Genomic DNA, 18,668 nt, shown 5'->3' with positions numbered 1-18,668 from the left:
CCACTAACTTTAGGACAGAAAAGTTAACATATTTTAAATGGGTCTTACATTTTACGGTAAGAATTTCCTTTTAATAGTGTTGATAAAGATAATATTTTATTAAAATAGAAAAGAACTCTTTTAATCTTTTTAACGTGTTCAAATATAATTTTTAATCAAAATAATTTTTAATTAATGTTCTAAGGAAATATTTGGTAGATGAGAAAATTTTTAAGTTACTGTTAATAAAAAAATAAAAACAATTTTTTACATTTGATTTGTCCTTTAAAAAATATCATTTTTTTATTTTCTAAGAATAGATTTGAGGAATATCCACACACACAAAAAAAAATCAACTTTTTTGATAATATTACTCTTCTTAAATTTCTTTAATGCAATAAATTAAGTTTTTACTAAAAATAACACATTAATTTGTAGGATTTAATTACTTCTAAAGATATTTTGTATAGAAATCCCAATGATCCCGTTTGGAGGTAGTAATCACGTACCGTAAGAAACTGTTTTTAAGTTAAAAAACAACATCTAAAATAATTTTCATTATTTTTTCCACTTTACTTTGATTTCAAATTTCAGATTTGTGTTACCCCTTCTCCAATCCATGCTCACTTTTCCTTTCTTTGTTCCTTCATTTGGCCTGATTTATTTATTTAGACATTAAGCCAAGCAATTGGTGGTCACACAATTAGGAACTGAGATGGTAACAAACACTCTTCCAGCATAAAGCCCCACAACAACTCTCACACGTCACAAGCAGAGGCAACTCTCAAGTCTAAAAGTCTTATATTATTATTCATTCATTCATTTTGAACTTTCTCCAACGCCAACGCAAGACGAATTAGAATAGACGGTGAGGGAAAGCCGAGCCAGCAACGGGAGAGTTGGTCCCCACTCCACTCCAATCATTCAATCGATCGCTTCGAACCCAAACCCTAGCTAGGGTTTCTTCCATCGGTTGATCCATCCATCATGGCAGAAGAGGTTTCTTCTTCTTCTACTACTGCTCCCGCGGCATCTGCTACTTCTCCTCTTGGTTCTAGCGTGATCTCCCTCGTGAACCGCCTCCAGGACATCTTCGCCCGCGTCGGAAGCCAATCCACCATCGACCTCCCTCAGGTCGCCGTCGTCGGCAGCCAGAGCAGCGGCAAGTCCAGCGTCCTCGAAGCCCTAGTTGGCCGCGATTTTCTCCCCCGAGGCAACGACATCTGCACTCGTCGTCCACTCGTCCTCCAGCTCGTCCAGACCAAGCGCAAGCCCGACGCCCCCGATGATGAGTACGGCGAGTTCCTCCATCTCCCTGGCAGAAAATTTCACGATTTCTCCGACATTCGCCGGGAAATTCAGGTGCTGAACTTTTTATCTCCACCCTCTGCTTTTGTCTTTTACATGTTTGTGACGCCGACAGCTTATCGTCATTGATTACTCGCTAGGTGATTACCGTTTTAGGTCATTGAATAAATAATAGTGAAGAAGAGAAGTAGAATATTGTTATCATGTTCGGTTCGCGTTTGCCTTGTATTTTGAATGACTATTGAACACTAGAGTTCTGCTTTCCCTTTTGTAACATTACTTTCGCTTGCCGGCATCTAAGTGGAAGGGAGAAGAGACTCCTTTAATAAGGAGGGTGACCCTTTCATTAATGTAGATTATTTTGTCTCTCACACTTTTTTTGTATCCAGTTTTCTTTACTTATTCACCCATTAACAAGATATGCACACACTTTGGCATATTAACCGCTACTGAACTGAGTTGAATTTGGGTATGATCTGATGGCTATCCGTGGTGCTAATGTGCGTGTATCGTGTTTGGCTTTGGTATTAGATGGCTTCCAATGCTCCAACAGTAAAATGGAATACATGGACACTTTAGATACTTGGTTCTTTGAAACTAGTATAATGGAGTATAATAGAATGTGTAAGTTAGTTGAATGAACTTTGAGGAATATTGATTGCTTGACAGTCGTCAATGTTTTTATCATATCTATCGGTGATACTGTTTTGGTTGAGGGTCCATTATCTACTTAAAGTGATTTCTGTGCTTTAAGCTTGAAATGTGGTTAAATTTGAGACATTAGTTGCATCTATATAGAATGTAATACCGTTGCTAGTGATGTGCTGATGAGTTATTGTGTACTAGTTTAATCCCTTTCATTTACCTTTATATATACATTCACTCTCTTTCTGTAGGCTGAAACTGATAGGGAAGCAGGGGGGAACAAAGGTGTCTCCGACAAGCAGATTCGATTGAAGATTTTTTCACCAAATGTTCTCGATATCACACTTGTAGATCTCCCAGGCATTACGAAGGTTCCTGTCGGTGACCAACCTTCTGATATTGAAGCTCGAATCAGAACAATGATCATGTCATACATCAAAACTCCTACATGTCTCATTCTGGCTGTCACACCGGCAAATTCAGATTTGGCTAATTCAGATGCTCTTCAGATGGCAGGGATTGCTGATCCTGATGGTGAGTTTTTACTTCCATGTGTCTGAAACTTCAATCTTTTCATACCTCTTTAACTTGATTTTTAAAGGTTCTTGTTTCCATTATAGGTAATAGAACAATCGGCGTAATCACAAAGGTTCGGTACACTCTTGTAACACTTTATCCGACACAATTGTGAAATTTGTTAAGCTTTTGCCTTGTTCTGACAATATTAGGCTCTTATTATTTGGAATGTAGTTGGATATCATGGACAGAGGTACTGATGCCCGAAATCTGTTACTCGGAAAAGTTATCCCCCTCCGACTTGGTTATGTAGGTGTTGTAAATCGTAGTCAGGAGGTAATGATGTTATACTATAGTTCTAATAGCTCTGTTTAATTACTTTGACCTGTGTGCATGTTCTTATTGATATTTTGTTAAAAGTATTGGTCATTGTTTAATAATACCGTAAATAAGGATACCTCGTAAATACAAATAACTAAATATTTGTAATTTGCTTGATTGATGTGGAGGTAAATATGAGTTGATTGCTGAAATATATTTTGGTTATTGTTTCATCATATTAGGATATTCAAATGAACCGGAGTATAAAGGATGCTCTTGTTGCTGAAGAGAAATTTTTCCGAAGTCGTCCTGTAAGGAAGTTCTTATTTGTAGTTAATAGTCAAGTTCTTTTACTTATACACGCTTACTCATCCATTTATGTTATTCATAGGTATACGGTGGTCTGGCAGATAGTTGTGGTGTTCCTCAACTAGCAAAGAAATTGAACCAGGTAGAGTCTTCATGACACTAACAACATGCATATTTATTGTTTATAATACTAACCTTATTTAAGGATTTCAAATGCAGGGTAAAAGTTTGGTTTTTCACACTTTTTCATTCTTTAATTGATACTTTATATTTAGGTTTTTTCTTTATACAAAAGCAGTCAAAATTGTCATAGTATATCCTTTATCTTTAGGAGGGAGGTATCAAAGAAATGCACTTAGTTATTTCACCTTCATTGTTGATTTTGATGGTGGCTCTTGAATTCTTCTTTGAATCATTTGTATCTTTTTTTGGAAGGGAGAAGAGGAAGGAGGGTTGAAAGACTGAAGTTTCTTTTCTTTTTAGTGCTGTGAAAGAATGAACTTTATTTTTTGCATGGGTCTGTAAAGGATAAGAGCATGGTAGTTGAATCGTGAATCGTATCGTGTATCGGAGAGCTTAAATTTTGAATCGTGAATCGTATCGTATCGTGAATCGTACGATTCATAAACATTAAAAAAATGTAACATATACTTAAATATATAAGATATATAAATATGCAAAGAGACAATTAATAACAAAACAACGTCATAGTCAATTTCACCAATGTATATATACCACATAGATTCACAATTTCAGCAACACAGCCTTCAAAAAACATTGTGGTTGCTGCCTAAGATTTCTTTAAGTATGGCTATATGCTACTAAACAAGTGTTGCATTATAGCCATCCAAAAAATAAGTGTTGTTGTTGCTTGGATCCTAAAGAACCTCAAAAAAACATTCTAGTCTAAATCATTCATATTTCATCATCATCATTTCCAAGATCTACATCACTTAAGTCATCTTCATCTTCTAGTGAAAGTTCTTCTCCTTCATTAATGTCTTCAAATTCCTCCTCATCTCCTACTACGGATTTTCCTTTTTTATTGGTCTTGGCATTTAAGTTTCTTGGTCCTATATTAGCAAAAGAAAAAGAAATAAAGTTTAGTTCTAGTTTGTTGACATTCAAATTTCAACTTGTGAATAGAAATAATTACCTCTCTTCCTTTTTTTATTTGGAGCTCCCTCTTCATCATCAAAGCACTCATGTATATCCATCCATGACGAATCAATAGGCAAACAAGGATTTTCTTTTTCTGTAATCCATTCATCATCTGATTCAATATCTGACAAACATATGGGATCATAAGTTTCCCCCTTCTCTTCTCTACTCTTTTGTCTCAACTCAAGTTGGAGATTGTACTTGACATAGACAAGAGCATTTAGTCTTTGTTGTTCCAATCTATTTCTTCTCTTAGTATGAACTTGGTCAAAGGTGCTCCAATTCCTTTCACACCCTGTTGCACTACATGTGAGACTCAAAATTTTCATGGCTATCTTTTGTAGCTCTTTACCTTCTCCTCCATAACTCTCCCACCAAAGAGCTATCAAAATAAAGAAGTATTGAATTATAATTTAATGTAATTAAAAATTATAAATCATATAAAAGTGGTAATGAGAGTAATTTCATTACCAGGTTGTTTCTTGTTTCTAGTAGCTATTGCCATGTGCATTCCAAAAAGCCCCTTAGCTCCCTTGAACTTTTCAAGTTGTTGATCAATTGTAACTCTTGTGCTAACATCCAAAACCATTTTTTCAAATGTTTCATATAAACCAATCAAGACCTCCCTATCCGGATTGAAATTTTTGTCATAGTGATATCTAACACAACAAAAATAAATTGATGACATGAGAAGAACGAAAATAAAGGTACTTGGTAGGAAAAATTTAGGTGAAATATGCATTACCTAGGATTGAGATAATAGGCTGCTGCATGGAGAGGCCTATGTAGTTGCAAATTCCACCTAGTGTCAATAATCTTCCACACTTTTTTATACCTTGTTTCTATCTTTTGGAAATTTTCAGCAATTTGCTCCTTTGCTCTATCCATTGCTTCATAAATGTATGGCATTGCTGGTTTTGCATCACCATCTACAAGCCTCAACACTTTTACAAGTGGAATCACACATTTTAAGCAATAGGTGATTGATCTCCAAAATCTACCATCACTCAACACCAAATTCATAACTTGCTTACCCTCACTTTTATTAGCATGTGGACTAGTAGCCCATTCCTCTGAAGCAAACATTGATCTAAGAGCATTCTTTTGTTGCTTAATACAATTTAATGTGAGAAAAGAAGTAGCAAATCGTGTGACAGCGGGTCTTGCTAATTCTCTTCCATTAGAGTAGCTTCTATACAAATTAAGGACCCATGTATGCCTATATATGTATGTGGTGATTTTCTTTGCATTGCTAATAGTATTGTAAAAGACTGGAAGCTCTCCAATATCTTCAAGAACCAAATCAAGGCAATGTGCTGCACATGGGGACCAAAATAATTTGGTTCTTTTTTCCATTAACATTCTTCCCGCTGCCACAAGGTTAGAAGCTCCATCAGTAACTACTTGGACAACATGGTCCTCTCCAATTTCCTCCACCATGCTGTCCAACAACTCAAACATTTTCTTCCCATCTTTAATGACATCACTAGTATCAATAGATTTCAGAAAAACAGTCCCACTTGGACTGTTAACAAGAAAATTAGTCAATGATCTTCCTTTACCATCCGTCCATCCATCACACATCAATGTACATCCCCATTTTTCCCAATCAGTTTTATACTTTTCTAGACCTTGTTTAACATTATCCACAGCTTTTTTCAGATATGAAACCCTTACCTCATGATAAGAAGGAGGTTTTAATCCTTTGCCATATTCTCCAACAGCCTTCAACATTTGTATAAAAAGAGGGCTCCTTACAAGGTTAAATGGCAATGCATTGCCATAAATACAGCTGCAAATTTCTCTGATTACATCTTCTCTATTTTTATATGTTGCATTGATTGTCATTTGTTGAAGATCATTTTTTCCCTTTGTCACCTCTCTTGATAAGTCTCCTCCACAATCAAAGCTGCCATCCTCTGTCTTTTTTTCTTTACCTTTTAGCATCTTCACAAATATATCTTTCACATCATCAGGGACACTACAACATGGAATAACATCTTTTTTTGTTCCAGCAAGGTGTTGCTTCATTCTTGCTATACCACCCCAACAAGTGTGAGAACAAAACTTGCATTTAACCTGTAGCCTATTTGGTGGAACATTGTCACAGTAATTCCAAGTAATGTCGGCCTCCCTTTTCGACTTACTCATGTTTGAAGTTCAGCAGCTGCACATATGAAAAATCCCCTACCCAGAACCCCACACCACCACAGAACCACCCCGCAACTACCACAAAACCACTGCACACACAAACAGAAGATGAACAGAGTAGTTCGCAACACAAAAACGCAACCACCGCGTGACCACCGCGCGACCACCAGAACCACCGCGCGACCACCAGAACCACCGCGCGACCACCACAGAACCACCACACACACAAACAGAAGACGAAAAGAGGCGTTCGCGAGACGAAACGCAGCAACCACCGCGCGATGACGGCACGACCACCGCGCGACCACCGTGCGACCACCGCGCGACCACCGCGCGACCACCACAGAACCACTGCGCGACCACCACAGAACCACCGCACACACGAACAGAAGACGAAAAGATGCGTTCGCGAGACGAAACGCAACCACCACCGTCGACCACCGCGCGACCACCGTTCGACCACCGTGCGACCACCGCGCGACCACCGTGCGACCACCGTGCGACCACCACAGCACCACCTCGTCACCACCACAGTGCAAGTAAAGGTCGAAGTCGAGGTCGAGAACGAGAGTCGAGAGGTTCGTTAATGTTAATATGTTTGGAAGAGAGAGAGTTTCAATGTGAATAAAATAAAGGGGGGAAAATTTAGGGTTTTAAATTGGGGGTAAATTGGCAGGGGGGAAAAATTTAGGGTTTTAATTTGGGGGTATTTTTGTATCGCGAATCGAATCATGATTCTTACGATTCGCACCTGTATCGTACGATACGTTTACGATTCGGGAGTAAAAACGATACATCGAACGATTCGTATCGCGGAGAGGATGTATCGTATCGTATCGTACGATTCGTATCGTGAATCGTACGATACTTACTACAATGGATAAGAGTTTGAAGAGTGTATGCAAATAGCAAGATTAATACTAGCCTGGGGTAAAGGCTTACAGTGTCAAATTTGGAGAAAGAATATTGTTAGATTCTTCTTCGATAGAACTGAATTCTTTCAAATCCCATAAAATATTAAACCATTATGGATTGATACTAAGATTGAGATTTCTGGTCTAATGCAAGCCAATACATGGTATGCACATTTACCTGTCTATCCTTTTGCAGATTCTAGCACAACATATAAAGGCTGTGCTACCTGGGCTGAGAGCACGTATAAGTACTTCACTAGTCTCTGTTGCAAAGGAGCACGCAAGCTATGGAGAGATTACTGAGTCCAAGGTTTGTGTTAATACTAAGTATGCCGCACATATGTTCTCCTTATTTTGTAAAAGAAGCGGCATTTTTTCTACTTTGGCTGTAATTATGCAATGCATTATTTATAAGTGTTAATCTCTAACAGGCTGGTCAGGGTGCACTTCTCCTGAATATTCTTTCAAAATATTGTGAAGGTACTTAACTATCCCAAGAGCCTAGTTTCTTATCTTTTATTAATGAAGTTGTGTTTTCTTTTTTTCTGTATTTGTTAACTGCTATGCCACATATTGTTACTTTTCCATGTTAAGCAAATGGTATCTTCAATTTCATTCTTCTTGAAAACAGCATTCTCCTCAATGGTTGAGGGAAAGAATGAAGAGATGTCTACATCCGAATTATCTGGTGGAGCACGAATCCATTACATTTTTCAATCCATATTTGTCAAAAGTTTAGAGGTATATAATTCTTCTGTATTTCCATATGGTACTGTTAGAAATGTCTTTTCTCATGCTACAATTCAATTAAAAATGGAAAATGCGGAGGAGGCTATAGTTAACTCATTAGCCTGTCAACCGTATTGGATTTCATGGATGGAGGCACTATTATCCTACCTTTTATTATTATTTATATATACTACGCATATGATATTAATCAAACATTGTTAAACAAACAAAACTGAATATTTGTGATTGTATGTATGATTTAACTATGAAAATATGTAATTTCATTTTTGTTGCTAAACAGATTTTCATCTTAATTTTGTAAATGATATGCTGAATGTTATCATTTTATTATTATGGGTTAAGCAAATGACAGACTATAATTCAGCAAATTCAGAGAAATAATGATTTTATTATAAGCACAGCATATGATGTCGAGTTGTAAGCAATAGGCAAAATGCGCTAATTCCTTGTGACTCAATGCTATCATGAAGGAGGTGGATCCATGTGAAGGCCTGACTGATGATGACATTCGTACTGCCATACAGAATGCTACAGGGCCTAAATCAGCATTGTTTGTTCCAGAAGTAGGTCTTTTTACCCAACCTTTTTCCTTAAAAGTTTGAGATAGAAATTATATTTTAAAATAAGAATATAAATTACATTTTAAAATTTTGGTTGGTTTTGTAAATGTTTCATAATAATTTGTGAATCCAAATGCATAAATATGTTTATAAAAAAAACCTACTCTAGAATAAGTTTATCTATTTATTTCCATCTCATCAGGTGCCATTTGAGGTCCTTGTGCGAAGGCAAATATCTCGTTTATTGGATCCAAGTCTTCAGTGTGCCAGGTTTATATATGATGAATTAATAAAGGTAGTGAAAGGTTTTTAAGCTTGACATCTCTCTTGTCTTGCATTATCAAGTATGTGCCTAAACAACACCCCTTCTCTTCAGATCAGCCATCGCTGTATGGTTACTGAACTGCAGCGATTCCCTTTCTTGCGAAAGCGTATGGATGAAGTTATTGGGAACTTTTTACGAGAAGGCCTTGAACCATCGGAGAATATGATTGCGCACATGATAGAAATGGAGGTGTGCTGAAATTTAACTTGTTTAAGTATAAATGTATACTCTCTACTTAAAATAGCTTATCAGAATTGGTTGTTGAGCCAAAACTGTGTCAATTACATAATACCCAAAATGTCATTCTTCATACTGCTTTCAGTTTCAACTGTAAATGAGTAGTCATATGTGACGGGCAATCTATTAGAGTGAATCATCAATTTCCTTGTCCATGATTTCTTATTCGAACTACTCAATAATTCCACAGATGGACTACATAAACACTTCCCACCCAAATTTTATTGGTGGAAGCAAGGCACTAGAAATTGCTGTGCAACAGTCCAAGTCTTCTCGGGCTGCTATACCAGTTTCTAGGCAGAAGGTATACTTATTACGTAATATGCCCCACATTTTCATGAGATATGTATTGTAATTTATGCAAGCCTTTCTTTACTTTTAAAATTTTCTTACCATACTCCCATAGGATCCTCTGGAGTCTGATAAAGGATCAGCCTCTGAGAGAAGTGTGAAATCCTGGTCTATTCTTGCAAGACAAGCTAATGGAGTAGATACTGATCCGGTTTGTAATTCTATATTGTTTAATTCACAATAAATTTTTCTTAGTGGGAATCTAGTTAAGGGCTACTAAATTTAGTATCTCGTTGTTATTACTGTATTCTTATTATATAAATGATAAACAGGGTGTCCGAGCAGCATCAGATGTTGAAAAAAGTGTGCCGTCTGGTAATTTACATGTGCTGTTTAATGTTTTGGTTTTTGCATTTATTTTATTATGGACTTGTTTTGAAGATTATCGTTTAGTTGTCCAATCTTTAGTCAAGTGATTTTATTCTCTGGGGGCTTTATTTTTATTTTGAGGCATTCATGATTTTAATGCTTAATATCTTTCAGGAAACACTGGTGGATCAAGTTGGGGTATATCATCCATTTTTGGTGGAGGTGATAGCCGAATGACCGTGAAGGAGAATATGGCTAGTAAACCGCCTACTGAACCAATTCACAGTGTGGAGCATTCATTCTCTATGATCAACTTGAGACAGGTTTGTGTACATGACACATTTATTGTCAGCTTGAGCTTGATCAATATGTTCTATAGGTATAAATTTCACAATGTTCTTCGGATTTTGTAGCCACCTCCTGTCTTGAGGCCATCTGAGAGCAATTCAGAGACAGAAGTTATTGAAATAGCAGTGACAAAATTGCTTCTGCGATCGTACTATGACATTGTCAGGAAAAATGTTGAGGATCTTATCCCTAAAGCAATTATGCACTTCTTGGTACTTTACTGCCTCATCTACTTCTTGCAATTAGAAATAAGTAGTTTCCTCAGCGTGTTTGATTGCGTTATTTTCTTTAGTTTGTAAAAATTGTTTAATGAAACAATTTTCAAAAGCAATTTGTAGACAGAAGGGGGAGAAGATGTGTGTAAAGAAGAACACGAATAAGAAGAAACTGATAATAGAAAAGTAAGAAAACCTAAACAACTCGAAGATAATCTATTTTTTTAATGTAAAAAATTAAAAATGCTGGTTTTAGAATATTTTTCAAAAACTATCGATTGAGTTGCTTTTCTTAAAAGAAACATAACCGAGTTTTATCCATTTTGTAATGAGAAAGCTTCTATTCCACTTTCTTTTATCCATTTTTGTAATGAAAAAGCTTGTGTAGACAGGTGTGTACACAATTTGTTGTGTGAACTAAACCAATAAACATCTAACAGTTATGGTACTCGAATTTATGCGAGTATGTAAATAAAATAATTCTATTCTGCACTGGAATTTCTTTGTACTTTTAAACTAAATGACATTGTGTACTAGATCTGAGGTATATTGTGTCTCCCACTGAAAATGGTGAGTGTACTCAAGAAGTTGGTTTTTATTGAGTAGACACCTACTTTTTTGCACTGTTGCAAGCAATATCAGTATTGTGATATCTCGTTTCTGAATTTAAGTTTGCTCAGCATTTCACTTTGTTTTTTAAGACGGGGTGTCCTATTGCTTATGCTCTTAATATTTGATTTGATTATGTACTATATGCTATTTATTTTCGAGTGGTTGACAATACTTGATTTTTCATGCATTCAATAAAATACTGGTGACTGTCTTTTTACGAAATCATATCAGGTAAACAACACCAAGAGAGAGCTGCACAACGTCTTTATTAAAAAGCTATACAGGTAACATATAGTGGCTGTGGCATGCTAATTCATTCTGATGTATGCTTCTCTGACTTGGATTACTGCTTGTACTGTGTATGTTAAAATTCAAACCAGAGACAACCTGTTTGAAGAAATGTTGCAAGAACCTGATGAGATAGCCTTGAAAAGAAAGCGTTGTAGAGAACTTCTTCGAGCTTATCAACAGGCTTTTAAGGTTGATAGTCCTAGCACTTTCAATGGGCATTGTTTATAAAATTTCTGTATTACTTGGCATGTTAGTTATGTTCTATTCTATTTAAGTTGGTTGCTTTCTCATGTTACTCATCTCTAATTGGAGGTGTATGTTATTGGAAGTGGTGAGAAACTAATCGTGACACTTAAATCATATACATAAATGGCCAAAATTAAATTTATGTGATCAGTTGAAATAGTAAGTCAATTACAAGGGTTGTAGTTGCAACATGATGTGCCTTTTCTTTTATAAATTCATGTTTATGGTTGTAATATGATGTGATGCTTCTTTTCTACTCGCATGATTTATTTATGCGGTCCAAGATTTATTTATTTTATTTAGGTTTTCTGCCTAACCTAGCAACATATAGCCACTGATCTGATAACTGTATTACGTGTTTGTAGGACTTGGAGGAACTGCCAATGGAAGCTGAGACGGTTGAAAGAGGATACAGTTTGCCCGAAACAACTGGATTGCCCAAAATTCATGGATTGCCAACATCATCTATGTACTCAACTAGCAATTCTGGAGACTATTATGCAGCTTCTCCAAAGTACTCCAAGTCGAAAAGGTCTTCACATTCAGGGGAACTTCCATCACCGATGCATGTTGCTATATCAGATTCCAATGGAAGTGGAAGGCCATTCACGTCAGGCTTTTATCCCACGGTTGATGCATGAGCTGTACGTGACTTGAATGTGCTCACTGGTCTGTTGAAGAGTTAACCCAAGGCATTTTATTCATTTGATTACGCTACAACTTTCGGGATATAGAACTCTGCCTCCCGGAGCTGGACTTCATGAAATTACTCTATCTAACTAAAATGGTCTTTGTATGTTGGCCATTGCTTTCTTTCATAAGTTCACTTTTTCTCTCATAGCATTGGCATTTTTTACTAGGCTCCAGAGAAAGAATAATAGGAGCAGGTGATCTTTCACATTTTTGAGAATCGGCTTTCTATACATTCGTGTATATGAATTTGTCTTTGTTCGTTAGTCAGATTCAGATGTTTTTTCAAAAAAGATCGGATGAATTGCTATTTTGAAGTAATAGGACGTCATGGCTATATGAATTTGCAAGCAATATGGAGTTACCAATTTTAGTTATAATGTAGGTTGGTGACTGATATTGCACTATTATTTATTATACCTATCAATGAAGAGGATTCTTTCTATAATTGTTGTATGACTGTCATTTATTTTTTCTATACAATTTATTATTAATTGTAGTCTTATTAGCATATCTCATCTTATTATTTTTCTATTTAAGTTTTTTAAATTTAATTATGTACTATAAAAAAAGGTATGATAAAATTATGAGAATTATATATTTTACAACTATTTATAATATATATTTTAAAATATATTCACATTTTTTATTTTAATAATTTTAATAATTATTTTTGTTTTATAATCTAAAGTGAGCGCATTGTATCCACTCTTATACATCTTAATCAGAAATGTAAATTCTACTTATTTGATGAATTTTGCATTTAATAGTAAATGATATTAAAGTAATAGAGAACATTAATAATATTTCTTAAGAACTACTGGTGAAGAAATTATTTTCCTTTTACCCTTGTCTCATTATTCAATGTTTTTGAAATTAAGCACATTATTAAACAATCATAAAAAAGATGCCCACAGAACATTAAAGTGTTGCAGAAGAAAACAAATCATAAAATAACTGTAAAATAACGATTACATCTTAAATTATTTTTAAAATAATAGGTGAAATAGGAATTAAAAAGATAGGCACAAAAGAGAAACACGTCATCATCTATTAAAGAAATACATATACAACGTTTGTGTTTATGCTTATATATATATATATATATATATATATATATATATATATATATAAAATAGTCAATTATTTAGTTTTTGTTAATAATTTTTTTAAAACCCTTTTTCTTCGCCCGCAAGGAACTGCTGTCAAAATCCAAGAAAGTGTAACTGCCTCAAACCTTAGCAACAATAAACATAGCGTTAGAAGTGTAACTGCTTTTTGTGTTGTTCATCCTTCAAATTCTATAGCAGGATCAGAGTCGATATTCAGATTCTCCCTTCTTTGTCTTGAGTAAAATGCCTCGCCGTAGTGGTCAGCCTCTCCATCTCTTCCCATCCATTTTCTTTTGTTCGATTTTCTTTATTTTAATCAATCCTAGTTTTACAATTTCTAGTTTTCTATGCGTCTCAGTTGTTTGATTCAATGATTGTGCCCAGTGTTTTCTTTTTCTCCTTTTTTTTTTATGGTAATTTAATCGCAGTTTTTGTTTATAAATATTCTCGGTTCGGTTGGTGTATGTGTTTTTAGGTATGTACAATGCCGATGATTATTATACTTTGTGATATTTTTGTAAATCAATCTTTCTTAGCCATGTTTAATTCTGTTTCTGCCATGATATAGCCATATAGGATCGGGATCACAATCGAAGAATGCGTTGAATAAACGTGTTGGTGTTATTAATATTAGTTAAAAGAGATTGTTCTGGCCGATCAAATAGTATTTGTTTATTTATAGAACATGGTTTTTGCATTTCGATGCCCTTTTTCTGGTTATGTCAATCATATTGAGTTGTTGTTTATTATGTCTGCAGGTGGATCTGACCGTTCAGCTCCACGTCCTGCTCCACGGACAGGTCAGAATGAATACGCTAGTATACTTGGCTAAGTTTTGCTGAACCCTTAATAATATATAATGTATCTTTTGAAAGAAGATGTGGTTATTTAGTTTTTGTCTTGTTACTTTCTTATCTAAATTATTTTGCAGATTTGCATTATATATGAATTTCTTAATTCTTGATGCAGTTAACCCTGCTCCACCTCCAGCTCCTGCTCAGAATGGCAACAGTGGATCTCTCTTAGGAACCGTAGCTGAAGGTATGTCATATGTATCACTACGATTTTTCATCCGTCACATGTACATTCTGGTACTGAATTAAGTTTATTTTCCTTTTCATTTTCTAGGAATGGCTTTCGGTGGTGGAGTTGCTGTGGTCAACAGGGCTTTGGATTCTGCTTTGGGTCCTCGAATTATTCAACATGAAACAGTAGCTACTGGGTCTTCTACTGTCCCAGCTGCAACTGCTAACAGTTTTGGTAGTGATGCATGTAATCTTCACTTGAAGGCTTTCCACGATGTACGTTTCAATATGTTCTGGCTCTGTTCTTTTCTGTTGATAAATCCCCATTTTATTGTAGTAATGAAGTTGTGTTTTTGGTGGTAGGCTTAATTAAGGTTTTGTTTCTCTACTGTTTTCTAAAATTTGTTTGTCCTGTGAATACATTTGCATGTGTTTTCCTCCTGAACACATTTGAAAGCATTTCTCTTCCAATTGTTTCTTTTTTCTGGTTTCTGAAATACCTTTTTACAAGTAATTTTCAAAACTTGACACATTTTGTATGAGAAATTGATTCTTGAGTTGCATGAACTTGTTTTATAAAATAATTTAAAACTAACAGGTGAAACAAGAATCGAACATGTACAAAATCTTCTCGTATCTCTGTATTGTGTTCTATGTAAATGCAAATTTGTTTTGTATGAGAATATTACTGAAGGTGATGTTGAATTGCTTGCAGTGCCTGAACAGCTATGGGAGTGACATTAGCAAGTGTCAGTTTTACATGGACAGCTTAGCACAGTGCAGAAGGAACTCCGGAGCCACATTGAGCTCATGAAGAAGAACATGTTTCCTTCGTTTGTTTTGCCTTGCAATGCTATTACTTAAGACTTTGCACTACTTATTTTATTATAGCACATATTCCACACTAGTGCAGAATTGGATTTTTACCTCGTCTTATAGGCCTCGGTTGGCCAGGAACCGAAGCCTATAATGGCGCGGTGGCAATTTTGCAACTATTGGCAACTTTTATGCCTCGGTTCCCCTACAACCCGAAGCCAAAACCAGTGATAGGCCTCGGTTGTAAAAAACCCGAAGCCAAAAGCCCTGTTAGGCCTCGGTTAAGAAGGCCCGAAGCCAAAAAGGATGCCCAAAATTTCAAAAATGCCATTCTCGTTTTGACTTATAGGCCTCGGTTGTGAAAAACCCGAAGCCAAAAGCCCTGTTAGGCCTCGGGTGGTGGGGACCCGAGGCAAAATGGTGTATATGCCTCGGTTCTAAATTGAACCGAGGCCATAGTGTTTAATTAGGGCTCAAAACTGCAGCCCCTTTCTTCCTCGCGCGCTGCTCCTCCATTTCTCTCGTCCATTTCTCTCTGCAGGAGCAAAACCAGCGGCAGCAACAACCAGAACAGCCGTCGCGGAGCTGCGCGAGGTAGACGGACCCAAACCCGTCGTCGCCGATTTTCCGCTTGGGGTCGAAGTTGTGGGTAGCAGCAGCGAGGTCGTCGTAGGAGAAGACCGGGGGCAGTAGAGTGGCAGAGCGGTGGAGGCGGAGGAAGAGCGTGGTGGGGTCTTGCTGCGTGGCGGCGGAGGAGGCCTTTGATCTGGCGGAGCGGAGGATGGCGGTGGCTACTGAGATGAGGAGAAGCAGGGAGGTGATGGCGATGACGGTGCTGAAAAGGGCCATTTTGTTCGGTTTGAATTTGCGAATCCATGGTGGGGCGAGGGTGGATTGGGAGCGGTAGCCGAAGCAGAGGAACTTTTTGTTCTGGGAGGAAGAGTTGAAGCCGCAGGTGCTGTTGTTGGCGCGGCAGATGGTGCAATTAGTGAAGTAGGGAGAGTATGGAGAAGGAGAGGTTGTTGATGGAGATGAAAGAATGGGGGCTGGTACAGGTTATGTGGAAGGAGGGGTGGCCACAGCCTGGTGTGGAGGAGAAAGGGAAAGGAGGGTGAGAGGAGAACGGAGGACACGGGTTTGTGTTACTGGAAGAGCATGTTTGAGTGTTGCAGGGTCTGAAGAGGGAGAGGAAGAGGAAAATGATGACGATGGAGGATTTCGAATTTAAAAAAAAAAAAAAAAAGCAGCTCATATGGCCTCGGGTGGCACAGAAAACCGAGGCCAAAAGGTGGGCTCTATGGCCTCGGGTTCGTCTGAACCGAGGCAGAAGGGCACTCTATGGCTTCGGGCCTTAACCGGGGCCAAAAGCTGTGCTCTTTTGGCCTCGTCCCAATATGCTTCGGTTCGCAAACTGGTGCAGAATATGATAAACAACCGCTGCCAAAGGCCCTTCCTGCACTGGTGCCATTTTTAACAACCCGTGTTGGTAAACACTTACAAACTGGCATGAACCCGTTATGAATTTGTTCTACATTGCTAATTTATTACAAATAAATTATAATTGGTTTTGTCCCAAATTTGCACTGGATTGTTACCACATAGAATAAGAATTTTGAGTAACGAATGCTGGAATGTAGTGTTAGGTAAACTTAAATGTGGGTAGTTAGTAGTTGGAAGGTGTGTAGTTGGTAGTTGGAAGGTGTGTAGTTGGTAGTTGGAAGGTGGGTAGTTAGAAGTTGTTGTATTAATTGTGAGTTAGGTAGTAGTTATATTTAATGAATGTAGTTGAAGGGTAATGTCCAAAGGCCTATAAAAGGACCATGTAGTGCTTCATTTCAAGATACAACAAAATCTGAATACAAAGAGTGTTTATCTAGAGAGACTTGTTTGTCAACAAATTGGCATCAGAGCTTGAGAGCCTGAGTGTTTGAGTGAGTTAGAGAGTTTGATCGAGATGGCCAACTTAGCTAACAGCATGCCCCTGCCGAAGTTATCAAAAGGCGTCAGCTATGATAACTGGAGCCTGCAGATGAAGGCTCTCCTTGGTTCCCAAGAAGTATGGGAGGTGGTCGAAAATGGGCACCAAGAACCAGAGGATATTGGAGAAATGACGATAGCCCAGATTGCTACGTTAAAAGCAACACGAGCAAAGGACAAAACGGCTTTGTACGTGCTGTACCGAGCTGTTGATGAGTCCGGCTTTGAGAAGATAGCAAATGCTATGTCTTCAAAAGAAGCGTGGGATATTCTGGAGAAGGCATACAAAGGGGATAACCGTGTGAAGCAAGTTCGGCTTCAAACTCTCAGAGGCGAGCTTGAAAGGATGAGGATGAAGGAAGATGAAGGGGTTGCCGAGTACGTCTCCCGAGTTGAGACCGTAGCGAATCAGCTCGGTAGAAATGGAGAGACGCTGCCTGCTTGCCGAGTGGTGGAGAAAATCTTGAGGTCATTAACCGACGACTTCGAGAATATAGTTTGCGCAATAGAGGAATCAAAGGACTTGACAGCGCTCTCGGTGGAAGAGCTTGCTGGGTCGCTTGAAGCGCATGAGCAGCGGAGAAAGAGAAAGAAGGAGGAGTCCCTTGATCAAGCACTCCAAGCAAAGGCAACCATTAGGGAGAAGAAGGTTCCTTATACTCAGAACACTCGAGGCCGAGGTGGTAGAGGCAGAGGAGGATATGAAAGAAGTCAAGAACAGGTCGGCCAACAAAACTGGCGTGGACGAGGACAAGGTGGAGGTCGTGGTGGTAGAGGCCGAGGAGGTCATTCGAACAACTCAGGAGTTGAGTGCTTCAAATGTGGTAAGTACGGTCATTTTGCTAAAGACTGCTACTCAGGAGTCAAATGTTACAATTGTGGGAAGGTTGGACATTTCGCGAAGGATTGCCGATCTGAAAGCAAGAAGGAAACGAACTTCCTTTCTGAAGACGCTGAGGAAGAAGGAATATTGATGATGTCCAGGAGATCAGGTGCCGAGCTAAGTCCGAGTTGTTCTGACAACTTAGTTTGGTACCTTGATACAGGAGCAAGCAACCACATGTGTGGGGACGAGAATCTTTTTAAGGAGCTCACCAAAGTTGACGCTGGACACGTATCATTTGGAGATGCATCAAAGGTGGCAGTAAAAGGTCGGGGTAAAATCTGGTACCTACAGAAGAACGACCAAGTTGGAGAAATCAGAGATGTGTACTATGTACCCGATCTCAAGAGCAATATATTGAGCATGGGCCAGCTGATGGAGAAAGGCTACTCGGTTTTGATGAAAGATCGAGTACTATACTTGAAAGACAAGTCGGATCGATTGATTGCCCGTGTAGAGATGAAGAAGAACAGGATGTACAAGCTGGACTTGAAAATAGTCCAAGAGAGGTGCTTGAAACTTGACGTGAAGGATGAAGCTATGATGTGGCACTTCCGGTTTGGCCACTTGCATTTTGGTGGACTAGCTGAGTTGGTGAAAAAGGAGATGGTGCGAGG

The 18,668-nt window shown here is 37.9% G+C and overlaps 3 protein-coding genes across 3 annotated transcripts; 2 read left to right on the top strand and 1 right to left on the bottom strand.

Moving 5' to 3' along the window:
- Positions 1 to 966: 966 nt before the first annotated feature.
- Positions 967 to 12,686, top strand: LOC114188218 (dynamin-related protein 3A-like). Its single transcript, XM_028076784.1, has 20 exons — positions 967 to 1,341; positions 2,184 to 2,466; positions 2,553 to 2,581; positions 2,683 to 2,784; positions 3,012 to 3,080; positions 3,161 to 3,220; positions 7,501 to 7,614; positions 7,736 to 7,784; positions 7,936 to 8,045; positions 8,525 to 8,617; positions 8,817 to 8,909; positions 8,991 to 9,128; positions 9,367 to 9,480; positions 9,583 to 9,678; positions 9,800 to 9,842; positions 10,011 to 10,159; positions 10,250 to 10,396; positions 11,243 to 11,295; positions 11,392 to 11,491; positions 11,914 to 12,686. The coding sequence occupies exons 1-20, from the start codon at positions 967 to 969 to the stop codon at positions 12,187 to 12,189; spliced, it is 2,493 nt and encodes an 830-aa protein (XP_027932585.1). The 3' UTR covers positions 12,190 to 12,686.
- LOC114188219 lies at positions 3,541 to 7,494 on the bottom strand. Its single transcript, XM_028076785.1, has 2 exons — positions 4,711 to 7,494; positions 3,541 to 4,621 (listed from the first exon to the last, which is right to left on the bottom strand). The coding sequence occupies exon 1, from the start codon at positions 6,388 to 6,390 to the stop codon at positions 4,981 to 4,983; it is 1,410 nt and encodes a 469-aa protein (XP_027932586.1). The 5' UTR covers positions 6,391 to 7,494; the 3' UTR covers positions 3,541 to 4,621; positions 4,711 to 4,980.
- A 744-nt stretch (positions 12,687 to 13,430) lies between the features above and the next one.
- LOC114188221 (coiled-coil-helix-coiled-coil-helix domain-containing protein 10, mitochondrial-like) lies at positions 13,431 to 15,302 on the top strand. The gene is made up of 5 exons (XM_028076787.1): positions 13,431 to 13,609; positions 14,109 to 14,150; positions 14,320 to 14,391; positions 14,479 to 14,651; positions 15,091 to 15,302. Exons 1-5 carry the CDS (start codon positions 13,594 to 13,596, stop codon positions 15,187 to 15,189), a joined length of 402 nt encoding a protein of 133 aa, XP_027932588.1. The 5' UTR covers positions 13,431 to 13,593; the 3' UTR covers positions 15,190 to 15,302.
- The last annotated feature ends 3,366 nt before the right edge of the window (positions 15,303 to 18,668 follow it).

This window comes from Vigna unguiculata, chromosome 6 (assembly GCF_004118075.2).
Source record: "Vigna unguiculata cultivar IT97K-499-35 chromosome 6, ASM411807v1, whole genome shotgun sequence".
Lineage (NCBI taxonomy): Eukaryota > Viridiplantae > Streptophyta > Magnoliopsida > Fabales > Fabaceae > Vigna > Vigna unguiculata.
This window is presented reverse-complemented; position numbering and strand designations above follow the sequence as displayed.